Source organism: Anolis sagrei, chromosome 10, assembly GCF_037176765.1.
Source record: "Anolis sagrei isolate rAnoSag1 chromosome 10, rAnoSag1.mat, whole genome shotgun sequence".
Classification (NCBI taxonomy): Eukaryota; Metazoa; Chordata; class Lepidosauria; order Squamata; family Dactyloidae; genus Anolis; species Anolis sagrei.
Genome location: NC_090030.1, coordinates 14,071,950 through 14,085,287, shown reverse-complemented (window position 1 = coordinate 14,085,287; position 13,338 = coordinate 14,071,950). Strand labels below are relative to the sequence as shown.

At 43.5% G+C, this 13,338-nt stretch overlaps 1 protein-coding gene across 1 annotated transcript in view; it reads left to right on the top strand.

Annotated features, from left to right (window-relative positions):
- Window positions 1-8,484: 8,484 nt before the first annotated feature.
- CHM (CHM Rab escort protein) overlaps window positions 8,485-13,338 on the top strand; it is a 92,169-nt gene continuing 87,315 nt past the window's right edge. The window contains exon 1 of the mRNA XM_060756276.2: window positions 8,485-8,587. Coding sequence (XP_060612259.2) covers window positions 8,500-8,587 — 88 coding nt within the window. The 5' untranslated portion in view covers window positions 8,485-8,499. The remainder of the gene's footprint in view (window positions 8,588-13,338) is intronic.

The window sequence follows — 13,338 nt, the reverse complement described above, 5'->3', positions numbered from 1 at the left end:
TCGAACCACCGATTTTTCAGTCAGGAAGTTCAGCTGGACTGCGAGAAGATCCAACCAGTCCATCCTCCAAGAAATAAAGCCCGACTGCTCACTGGAGGGAAGGATACTAGAGACAAAGTTGAAGTACTTTGGCCACATCATGAGGAGACAGCAAAGCCTAGAGAAGGGAATTATGCTGGGGAAAGTGGAAGGCAAAAGGAAGAGGGGCCGACCAAGGGCAAGATGGATGGATGGCATCCTTGAAGTGACTGGACTGACCTTGAAGGAGCTGGGGGTGGTGACGGCCGACAGGGAGCTCTGGCGTGGGCTGGTCCATGAGGTCACGAAGAGTCGGAGACGACTGAACGAACGAACAACAACAAAGTTCAGCAGCTCATTGGTTTAACCCGCTGCGCCACTGGGAGCTTCCAGGGGCAAAGATAGATATTCCATTATCCACACACATAGATAGATAGATAGATAGATAGATAGATAGATAGATAGATAGATAGATAGATCTGCTCCGAGTCCCCTTCAGGGTGAGAGGGGTGGCATATAAATATTGTAAATAAATAAACAAACAAATAAATGATAGATGGATATGTAGAATCCAAAATATTGATCCCAAACATTTCAGATAATGGATATTCAACCTGCAAATGAGCTTGGTGATTATCTTTTGGCTGCATCCGTATGCACTGCCCGATGTGCTTTTATATCACGGCTGAAATCTCCCTGCAGAAGGGAAGAAAGGAGCCATGGTTGGCCTGGTCACCACTTGTTGTCCCATAAATCATCAGCCAACTGGAGAAGGTCATGGCATTTGCCTATTGAAAATCATAAAAGAAAACTTTCCTTTCATTGAGCAACGAGTGGGCTCACTGGTGTGCGTCTTTCTTTTTGCAGGGCATTTGCATTTGACACAGAACTGTCACTTTCTACTAGGACAATTCAGGAAAAATAGGGATCGCACACACCTTTACTGAATTGCTGCAAGTTTTATATTTAACTTGTTAACTAACTGATCAAAAGGAAGAACGTTAACCCTTTAAACCAAACAATGGGCGGTGCCATTTATGAAGTGTGCATTGGATTGCTGGATATTTCCAGAAAACAACGTCCCAATTGCGATAAACCTATAAAGTATGTTTATTTTTTAAATCATATAAAATAAGTTGTCTAAGGAATTCATGGCCAATTGCTGTGAGTTTTCTGTGCTGTATGTTCCAGAAGCATTCTCTCTTCACATTTCACCCACATCTATTATTATTATTATTATTATTATTATTATTATTAGGAGTCCCCGGTGGTGCAGTGAGTTAAACCCCTGTGCCGGCTGGACTGAAGGCCGAAAGATTGCAGGTTCGAATCCGGGGAGAGTGTGGATGAGCTCCCTCTGTCAGCTCCAGCTCCCCATACAGCAGTGGTTCTCAGCCTTCCTAATGCTGCGACCCCTTAATACAGTTCCTCATGTTGTGGTGACCCCCAACCATAAAATTATTTTCAATACTACTTCACAACTGTAGTTTTGCTACTGTTATGAATCGTAATGTAAATATCTGATATGCAGGATGTATTTTCATTCAAAGAGCCGATACGCCCAAATTCGAATACTAGTGGGATTTGGGGGGATTGATTCCATCATTTGGGAGTTGTAGTTGCTGGGATTGCTGGAACACATCTCACCACACCAAAACAGTAGATGTGGCTCTTAATGAGACATGCCGCATTATCACAGGATGTCTGCGCCCCACACCACTGGAGAAATTACACTGCTTAGCCGGTATTGCACCACCTGACATCCGCCGGGAAGTAGCAACCAATAGTGAAAGGACCAAGGCAGAGACATCTCCAGCTCATCCCGTTTGGGTATCAGCCAGCACGTCAACGACTTAAATCAAGACATAGTTTTCTTAGATCTACAGAGACACTCGCTGGAACACCCCAGCAAGCGAGAGTCCAAAAGTGGCAGGCTCAAACCCAGCACCTAAATTCATGGGTGATACCAGATGAGAGACTCCCCCTGGGCACTCAGAAGACTGGGCGACTTGGAAGGCGCTGAACAGACTGCGCTGTGGCACCACGAGATGCAGAACCAACCTCAAGAAATGGGGCTACAGGGTGGAATCCACGGCATGCGAGTGTGGAGAAGAGCAAACCACAGACCACCTGCTGCAATGCACCCTGAGCCCTGCCACATGCACCATGGAGGACCTTCTTGCGGCAACACCAGAGGCACTCCAAGTGGCCAGATACTGGTCAAAGGACATTTAACCAACTACCAAGTTTGCAAAGTCTGTGTGGTTTTTTTTCTTTTCTTTTTAATCTGTGTGTTTGTTTTGCTCTGTTAGAATTGTAATACAATGGTTGCTGATGACACGATAAACAAATAACATCAGTTGAACTAGCATGGCTCAATGCTATGGAATAATGGGAGTTGTAGTTTTGCAAGTTCTTTTGCCTTCTCTTCCAAAGAGTGCTGGTGCCTCACCAAACTACAAATCCCAGGATTCCATAGCACTGAGCACCCAATGTTGTCAAATCTTGTGTTTGTAAGAAACTGGGCCTAACAATGAAACTGATGGATTATTATTCAAAAACCCAATAGAGCAATAGTCAACCGAGCCACTGTGTAATTGTGTTCTCTAATACTTAAAGAGAGGCAAATATATTTATTTGATTCAGAGAGACACGAAGCATGGCAGTGCTTAGCATTACGCCTTGTACAATAATGGCAATGATAAACAGACATTTATTAGGGTATGAACTGAAAGGCATGTACACATACCTCCAAATCGTGTTCTGTTTTCCCCTCTATGATCTCTTTATTTTACTCAAAGCCATCAAAATAATGAGAAATCACGTCTATAGCGAGAGAGAGAATATAAAGCAAGGGGAGGGGGAATTAAAAACGGAAGACTAAATCCAGATTTGCATGTTTTATTGTTATTTTTCTCTCTCCCCTTTCACATATATTAATTAATTGCACTAAATGGCTCATTTGTTCAAATGCCATCCCCGGATTACAAATGAGTCCCAATTTCTGCTGATTAAAAAAAAAAAGTACAAAAGGAAACAAATTAATTTATTGAATGCAAATGACGACACTTTTGCATTTAATCTTCCTCGTTCTTGAATGCTTTTTCGGCAATTGTAATTGACTGGGGCGCTTGTTCAATAAAACGTTAAGGAAATTCTTCAGTCACACCACTGAATGCGCCGTTTAATTATGTTGGTGGGCACTTTCTATTTGTTTCTAATGCTGAGGATCTATTGGTGAAATGAATGCCCATTTTGTGGTCTGTTATGCAGAAAATGTTTAATCCAGTGTTTGATTTACTCTGTTAAATCTTCTTTATTGAATGCGCTTATTCAACTGTGCAGAATTGGGTATGCTCCTTTCTGCTACTATGACACTACAATTAAATAGCCAAAGTGGGGGAGAGACCCGCCAAGACATTTCCTCTCAAGGGCCGTGCCTTTCCCATAAAAAATTATTAATATGCCGAGCTCTCCCTTCCCTTTCTCTATGAGGGTTTCACCCGTCGATGTGGTTTCTATAGGGAAATAATTCAGCACAATGGAATAGCAACAAATCCTGCTGTTAGAAAAACATTTGGCCAACTCTGTTGGAACTGTGAAAGGCTTCTGGTTCAATGAGTAATGACTATCATCATGCAACAAGATTGCATTGATTGCCGTCTTATGAATGAACTGGACAGCAGCTTGGAGATGCAGGGTGCATCTACACTGTAGAAATAATGTAGTTTGACATCACTTGAACTAGCTCAATACTATAGAACAGTGGTTCCCAACACTTTTTTCAAACCAGAGCCCACTTTGACCACGGCCCACTTTGACTAGGGACCACTTTGACCAAGTCCCACTTTGACCAGGGCCCACTTTAACCAGGGCCCACTTTGATTAGGGACCATGTTAACCAGAGCCCACTTTGACCAGGGCCCACTTTGACCAGGAACCACTTTGACGAGGAACCAATTTGACCAGCAACCACTTTGACAAGGTCCCACTTTGACTAGGGACCATGTTGACCAGGGACCACTTTGACCAGGGCCCACTTTGACCAGAGCCCACTTTGATCAGGGACCACTTGACCAGGGCCCACTTTGACTAGGGCCCACTTGACCAGGGCCCACTTTGACTAGGGCCCACTTGGCCAGGTTCCACTTTGACCATGGGACCACTTTTTGACCAGGTTCCACTTTGACTGGGGGGCAACTTTGACCAGGGACCACTTAACCAGGGATCACTTTGAACAGGGACCACTTAACCAGGGACCACTTTGACCAGGGACCACTTGACCAGGGACTGCTTTGATCAGAGACCGCTTTGAGCAGGGACCACTTTGACCAGGGCCCACTTTGACCAGGGCTCACTTTGACCTGGACCCATTTGATCAGGGACCACTTTGACCAAGGACCACTTTGACCAGGACCCACTTTGACCAGGGCTCACTATGACCACCCTGTCAAAGTGGTCTCTGGTCAAAGTGGCCCCTGGTCAAGTGGGCCCTGGTTGTTTTTTTTAAGGTAGGAAAGCCTTGTATCTCAATTCAAACCCCACTCTCCCGACTAAACAGAACAAACTGCAGCCTTCCAGATGTTACTGTATCACAACTCCCATCATTTCTAATGTTGAGGAATGCAGGCATGGTAGCTCAGCATCTGGAGGGCCACATAAAATAACATGGAGGGCTGGATTTGCACCGTGGGCCTATGCGCTCTATTATTACAAACTTTCTCCTGATACAGGGACTCAAATTGGTTAGAAGTGCTCTCAGTTTGCCTTCCCCTTTCCCAGCTACAAAATATCTTATTTTGAAATTAAATTCCTCCCAGATTTCCTGTCTTGGGAGGCTCAACATTGGCATTCGGCTCAACAAGACCATACCTTTAGCTTCACAGCATCTTGCATATTCCTGACATGGTGTCTGGTTTCCATTAGTGGTTTCCAGCTCTCCTAAATCCCCTCCTTGCCCCCACTTCGGAATAAGCAAGGGGCTTATAACAAGGCGTTAATGGCCTGTTGTGTCAGGTGTTAAGCCTTGAATATATCCTCGCACACAATTTGGAGGCCCAGGTTGACTGAGTGGCACTCAACTGCAACACGTTCTTCCTGGCCTCGCCAGAAACCCTTCCCTCTTGCAAGACACTTACGAAAAGTAAAGTACAGAGTCAATTAATAAGGGCTTCTTCTGGAATTTGTTCTGAATCTCAGGCATTGGACTTGGAGAAGATTAAAGAGGACCACCAAGCATAATTGAGTGCAAACTACTTTTCCAATTTGGGAGCCATTGCCGTCCAAGACTGTTGCTGTCATATCATAACGGAGGAGCCACAGGATGTTCACAAACGGCTCAGGACATCATCTGGTTTTCAAATGGATGGCACAGAGAACGTTACGATTCACTGTGTCGAAGGCCTTTGCAAGGTTGATGAATGCCATGTACAGCATGGAAATCACCCATCGGACAAATGGCAAGTTCTTCAACCTCAGCAGGCTGCAACCCAAGCGTACAGTCACAACAACCTCTGTTATATAACTGTAATATGCTGATGATAACGTACTTATTTACTTAGGCGATCCCTCGTTGTCCAAGTAGGATTGTCTTCCAAAATCGGTGTACTGGTGGTGGGTATCTAGGTGACTGTGGAGCCCTATTCTTGATCCGCATGTTCTCTCACAGTGAGGGCATTGGTTTCCAGGTGGAAGGCGGTCCCGGTTGGGGTTGGCTTGACACGCCTTCCTCTTGGTACATTTCTCTCTTTCACCCTCCATTTGTGCCTCTTCAAATTTTACAGCACTGCTGGTCACAGCTGACCTCCAACTGGAGTGCTCAAGGGCCAGGGCTTCCCAGTTCTCAGTGTCTATGCCAGAGATTTTTTGAGCCAATCTTTAAATCTCTTTTCCTTCCCACCAACATTCCGTTTTCCGTTCTTGAGTCCAGAGTAGAGCAATTGCTTTGGGAGATGGTGGTCGGCATTCGGACAACGTGGCCAGTCCAGCAGACTTGATGGCGGAGGACCATCGCTTCAGTGCTGGTGGTATTTGCTTCTTCCAGCATGCTGACATTTGTCTGCTTGTCTTCCCAAAAGATTTGCAAGATTTTCCGGAGGCAGCGCTGATGGAATCGTTCCAGGAGTTGCATGTGACGTCTATAGACAGCCCACGTCTCACAGGCATACAGCAGGGTTGGGAGGACAATAGCTTTATAAACAAGCACCTTGGTATCCCTATGGATGTCCCGGTCCTCAAACACTCTCTGCTTCATTGGGAAAAATGCTGCACTCGCAGAGCTCAGGTGGTGTTGTATTTCAGTGTCAATGTTGACTTTTATGGAGAGGTGGCTATCAAGGTAGCAGAAATGTTACACCATTAAACTGTATTTCTAGCATTGGGAAGGTTTTGGCTGGTGACTGCTGGAACAGCACTTTAGTTTTCTCAATGTTCAATGAGACGCCGTGCTTCTCGTATGCTTCAGTGAAGATGTTTAGAGTGGCTTGTAGGTCTTCTTCTGAATGCGCACAGAATTTTGGATTATTTTCCTTGATATTATATGGGTTATATAGAATCATAGAGTTGGAAAAGACCTCCTGGGCCATCCAGTCCAACCCCATCCCGCCAAGAAGCAGGAAAATCCCATTCAAAGCACCCCGACAGATGGTCATCCAGCCTCTGTTTAAAAGCCTCCAAAGAAGGCGCCTCCACCACACTCCGGGGCAGAGAGTTCCACTGCTGAACGGCTCTCACAGTCATGAAGTTCTTCCTAATGTTCAGATGGAATCTCCTTTTTCAGTAGTTTGAAGCCATTGTTCCATTGTGTCCTAGTCTCCAGAGCAGCAGAAAACAAGCTTGCTCCTTCTTCCCTATGACTTCCTCTCACATACTTTATACATGGCCCTCATCATGTCTCCTCTCAGCCTTTTCTTCTGCAGGCGAAACATGCCCAGCTCTTTAAGCCGCTCCTCATAGGGCTTGTTCTCCAGACCCTTGATCATTTTACTTGTCCTCCTCATATATATTTGTCTCCAGAGGAGGACGGCTAAAATGATCAAGGATCTGGAGAACAAACCCTATGAGGAGCGGCTTAAAGAGCTGGGCATGTTTAGCCTGAAGAAGAGAAGTCTGAGAGGAGACATGATGAGGGCCATGTATAAATATGTGTGGCTCTGGAGACACACACACACACACACACACTAGCTGTCCCCTGCCACACATTGCTGTGGCCCAGTCTGGTGATCTGGAAAATAAAGTAATGAGAAAGTGTTGGTTTCTAATATATGTAATTCCTTTATGCTTGTGAGTAAACAGTATTTCTTGTTGTTTCTTTGTCAGTGTTGATGTGGAGAGTTTCTGGTTTGCCTACTCTGGAATATGCAACATACCATAGTCCTTCTTTAAGGGTCCCTTTCAAATCTATGATACTCTTTCTCTGTGTGTGTGAATCATATCCATCCATCTATCTATCTGTATGTATGGCTGGATGGCTCTTTGTCAGGAGGACTTTGGTGACATTTTCTTGCCCTGACGAAGGGAGTGGGATTGGATGGCCTTAAGTATTTTCTGTTGGTCATGGGGGTTCTGTGGGGGAAGTTTGCCCTGATTCTGTCATTCGTGGGGTTCAGAATGCTCTTTGATTGTAGGTGAACTGTGAATCCCAGTGACTACAACTCCCAAAGGTCAAGGTCTATTTTCCCCAAACTCCATCTGTTGTTCATATTTGGGCGTATTGAGTGCTTGTGCCAAGTTTGGTACAGATCCATCATTGTTTGCGTCCACAGTGCTCTCTCGATGTAGGTAAAGTACAACTGCAAAACTCAAGGTCAATGCTCACCAAACCCTTCCAGTATTTTCTGTTGGTTGTTGGAGTTCTGTGTGCCAAGTTTGGTTCAATTCCATCGTTGATGGAGTTCAGAATGCTCTTTGATTGTAGGTAAACTATAAATCCCAGCAACGACAATTCCCAAAAGACAAAATCAATTTTTTGAGTGGAAGACATACATTGGGTTGTTAGGTGTGTCCAAATTTGATGTCAATTCGTCCAGTGGTTTTTGAGTTCTCCACAAACGAACATTACATTTTTATTTATATAGATGTCTCCAGAGGAGGGCGACTAAAATGATCAAGGGTCTGGAGAACAAGCCCTATGAGGAGCGGCTTAAAGAGCTGGGCATGTTTAGCCTGAAGAAGAGAAGGCTGAGAGGAGACATGATGAGGGCCATGTATAAATATGTGTGGCTCTGGAGACATATATATATGTGTGTGTGTATAGCTGTGTGGAAGGGCTCTAGGAGAGCTCAAGTGCTTTGTCACCAATTCCAGACTCAAACAGCCTAATAGAAACAGCAACCCTCCTGCTCCTGCCAAAAGGGTCCCTGATTCCAAGAGAACTACAGCAATCACAGGGCACTGCAATATACGTCACATCCGCCCTCCCTTGAAGCTTCCAATGCCGCACTTCCGCCAGGGGAGGGCGAACGTAAGTGTTTGTTCGGCGTGATGACGTCACCTGACAGGCGGTGCGTTTCCCCTCCCAAGATGGCGGACAACCTGCCCTCGGAGTTTGATGTGGTGGTCATAGGAACGGGTAAGGGACACGCGTGTGTGGGGAGGGTGGGCCCGTGTCACGCGTGGAGGGGCCTAAGAGGGACCGAGACCCTCCTTGAGGGCATGAAGGTTGGGAGAAGCAGTCTCAAGGAGGGTTTAAAGGAGGGAGGAGAGGAAGGATGTGGGCCTGGAGCCCAGAGGGAGAGAACGCAGCCCTCCTTCCTTGGATTCATAGAATCAAAGAGTTGGAAGAGACCTCCTGGGCCATCCAGTCCAACCCCATTCTGCCAAGAAGCAGGAATATTGTATTCAAAGCACCCCTGACAGATGGCCATCCAGCCTCTGCTTAAAAGCCTCCCAAGAAGGAGCCTCCACCACACTCCGGGGCAGAGAGTTCCACTGCTGAACGGCTCTCACAGTCAGGAAGTTCTTCCTCATGTTCAGATTCCGCCCAAGTGAGGGGTTTGGCTTCTCTTCAACCCTGCCAGCATATTTATGTCAGCGTCCATTAGTTTTAGCAGGCAATGAATGGTCACGATGGATAGATATAGGTATACAGGGAGTGTCTTTGAATAGTCACAGCACATAGATACGGATTTATAGATAGCGATACATACACACATCGAAACTATACATAGATATAGATAGATAGATAGAGTCACTAAATATAGATAGATATGATATATAGATAGTCAATTCAAAGTGCTGGCGTTAGCCTATAAAGCCCTAAATGGTTCCGGCCCTGCTTACCTGTCCGAACGCATCTCCACCTATGAACCGACCAGGACATCAAGATCGTCTGGGGAGGCCCTGCTCTCGGTCCCGCCTGCATCACAGGCGCGCCTGGCGGGGACGAGAGACAGGGCCTTCTCGGTGGTGGCCCCTTGGCTGTGGAATGCCCTACCTGCAGACATCAGACAGGCCCCTTCGCTGTTGGCGTTTCGGAGGAAAGTGAAGACCTGGCTTTTCGAACAAGCGTTTGGCTAAACAGTGCCATGAAATATAGGAACAAGGTGCAATCGAAGATAGGAATATGGAACAAAGGATTACGAGAATGGATTCTGATTTGTTGTTGAGGCGCTATGATAATGATTGTTATTGATATTGACTGTTATGTATAATGTATAATGTGTTTTAATTTGCCTATGATACTGTCTTGTGATAATTTGTACTATGTAAACCGCTTTGAGTCGCCTAAGGGCTGAGAAAAGCGGTATAGAAATAAAGTAAATAAATAATAAATAAATTGTACAGTTTAGAAAAGGCAGAGGAACAAGAGACCCAATTTCCAACATCCACTGGGTAATGGAGAAAGGCAGGGAGTTCCAGAAAAACATCTATTTCTGTTTTATTTATTCTAAAGCCTTTGACTGTAAGAATCATAATAAACTGTGGCCAGGTCTTGGTGGTATGGACATACCAAATCATCTTGTCTCTCACCTGAGGACCAAGTAGCAACAGTCAGAACTGACCACGGAACAACAGACTGGTTCAAGATTGGGAAAAGCGTACGGCAGGGTTGTATACACTCACCCAACCTATTCACCTTGTATGCAGAACACATCATGCGATGTGTGGGGCTTGACGAATGCAAGGTTGGGGTGAAAATTGCTGGAAGAAACATTAACAACCTTAGATATGCAGATGATACCACTTTGATGACTGCAACCGAGGAGGAGCTGAGGAGCCTTCTAATCAAGGTGAAAGAAGAAAGCGCAAAAGCTGGGTTGCAGTTAAACATAAAAAACCAAGATTATGGCAACAAGAATGATTGACAACTGGGAAATAGAGGGAGAAAACATGGAGGCCGTGACAGGGTTTGTATTTCTAGATGCAAAGATTACTTCAGATGCAGACTGCAGCCAGGAAATCAGGAGACACTTACTTCTTGGGAGGAGAGCAATGACCAATCTCGACAAAATAGTGAAGAGTAGAGACATCACACTGGCAACAAAGATCCGCATAGTCAAAGCAATGGTATTCCGCACAGCATTCTCAGAGGTTGTGAGGTCACTATACATAGATAGAGAGATACGCTAATATAGATTGTATAGTGACTACCTATCTATATATCCATAGATAGATGGATATAGTCACGATAGATAGATAGCTAGATAGATACGGATATATAGATAGATAGATCAATAGACTCACTATACATGGATAGGTAGGCACTATACAAAATAGCTATGGATAGATAGATAGTTACTATAGATCTAGATATACATATACGTATACATACATACATATATATATATATATATATGTATGTACACACACACATACATACATACATATATAGAGAGAGAGGGAGAGAAAGAGAGATGGATAGTCACTATACATAGATGGGTAGACATGGATAGATATATAGATAGATATAGTTACTATGCAGAGATAGATATGGATGTATTGCAATGCTTTTAGTTGTGAGTCGCTTTGAGTATCCGTATGGAGAGAAAAAGCAGGATATTAATAATAATAATAATAATAATAATAATAAAGAGAAATATTGCCTATGGATGATCACAATAGATAGAAAGGTCAGTCAGTCAATCTATCTATCATGATCATAGACATTCTCTGTTTATCTATATAAGTATACTAGGCATGGGCAAATTTCGGCCCTCTGTGTGTTTTGCACTTCAACTCCCACAATTCCTAACGGTCTACCTCATTCAATATAGTTATCATGATCATAGACATTTGCTGCTTATTTATGTATCTATATCTATCTAACAGTTCTCATAATCTCTAGCCACTGGTGAGGGATTATGAGATTTGCAGTCCAACAACCTCTGGAAGGCCACAATCTCTGTTCATCTAATGCAATTGACAGTCTGGAGTTCCCATCAACCCTAGCCAGTATTGCCATTGTTGAGGGATTACGGGACTTGCAGTTTAACAACATCTGGAAGGCCACACTCTCTGTCGATTTGTCTACCTACCTGTCTCATTCTGTGACAATTCATAGACACTCCGTGTTTATATAGCTATACAGACAGTCTACGAATGATAAACATCTGACTTAGAGACGACTCAAGGTTAAGAATGGGGCTGAGACAACAAGAAGCAAGAGAAATCTGCCTCTCAGAAGGGAAATTCTGTCTTGGAAGTGTTATTGTCATGGGGGAAAGATGTTTCCACTGATGCTTTATCTCCAATTCTTGTTTCTACAACATGTCACATTTGTCAAAATCCAATGATCATTGCACATATTCCATTCCCATCTATTGCACTATGATTATCCTCTGAAGGCTTGATCTCAAAGCCAAGTTTTCACTTTTTTTCTGAAGGCGAGGAGGGAGGGGGCTGATTTAATATTACTGATCTATTATCATTCTCATATATATATATATATATATATAGAGAGAGAGAGAGAGAGAGAGAGAGAGAGAGAGTGAGTGTTGGAGTTGCACTTAAGAAATGTACCTGTCCTGACTTACATACAAATTCAACTTAAGAACAAGTCTGCAGAACCTAATTTGTTAATTTGTTTGTAACTTGGGGACTGTCTGTATATCGTTTCTCCAGAATGACAAGGAATAAATTACCAGAGCACCTTTTTTCCTTTGTCTATGAAGTCCTTACAAATCCATCTAACAGTAATGTTGTCTAATCCATAGTTTACTATGGTGTCTGCAAGAATATTATGGAGGAATTTTGTCAAAACCTTGGGTGAAGTCAAGATAAGTTGTATCTACGACATTTCTGTGATTTGTCAAGTGTTAACTTTATTGAGAAAGAGAGCAAGAGAGTGTTTATATCAGGGAGTGCATTAGTTTTTAATGTGGGGACTGGAGTTTTTAATTTGGGGACTGCTTTATCCATACAGACATTTGTGGCTTTTTGATGCAGTAAGGTCTACTATATCCGATGCTTCCTTTTTCAGGACTTCCACTTTCTTTTCGATTTTATTTGCCAGTTCGTTCCTCAAATGAAAATTTTATTTTCCAACCCCCTCCTGCCATAGATAATTTATGCTTTCCAATCGAAACATGAGCGATCTGAGGTTGTCTCATTTTAACTGTGTGGAAATCAAAGGAACAGGGAAGGAGTGAGTTGTTTTTGCAAACACACACTTACCTCATTTGCAATTTTATCAATCAAAGGAGTACCCAAACCAATCAAAGAATATTTATTCACTAGGGAATCAATTAAATTATTGTTTGGTAACCAAAGACAAGTTGTGGATTTCCCTTGAATGTTATTGTCTGAGCTAATTATATGTATAAGGTGCACAGATGCAGAAAGAAAGAGTTTTGACTTTTGAGTGCTGGCCCTGCCTTGCTTTGAGTTTGTTAAATACTTAATTACTAGGAGATTCTGAGCAGAGAGAGAGGATTCTCCTACTGATAAAGGATTTGAGAATGGCAGTCATGCAGCATGGCGTAATTGGTTTGATCATGGAAAATGACTCTGGAGACCAGGTTTTGAATCTGTACTTGACCATGCGACGTACATTGGTTGACTTTACACAAGTCACATTCTTTCAATCTCAGTGGAACTCAAAGTCAAATTTCTTCTAAAAAAACTTTCCAAGAAAACCTAAGACAGGTACAAGCGTAATTTTAGGAAGTAGTAATACTCTTATACCAGTGGTTCCCAACGTTTCTTTGACCAGGGCCCACTTGACTGGGGACCACTTTGACCAGGGACCACTCTCCAACATTAGTACCGAAAAGGGGCAGGACTGGTTAGCTCTGAGGAAAGGAGTCAAAATAAAATAAATAGAATAAATAAAATATCTAAACAGGAAGCGGACCGGATTTTTTTTTCTCGCAGCCCACTGCT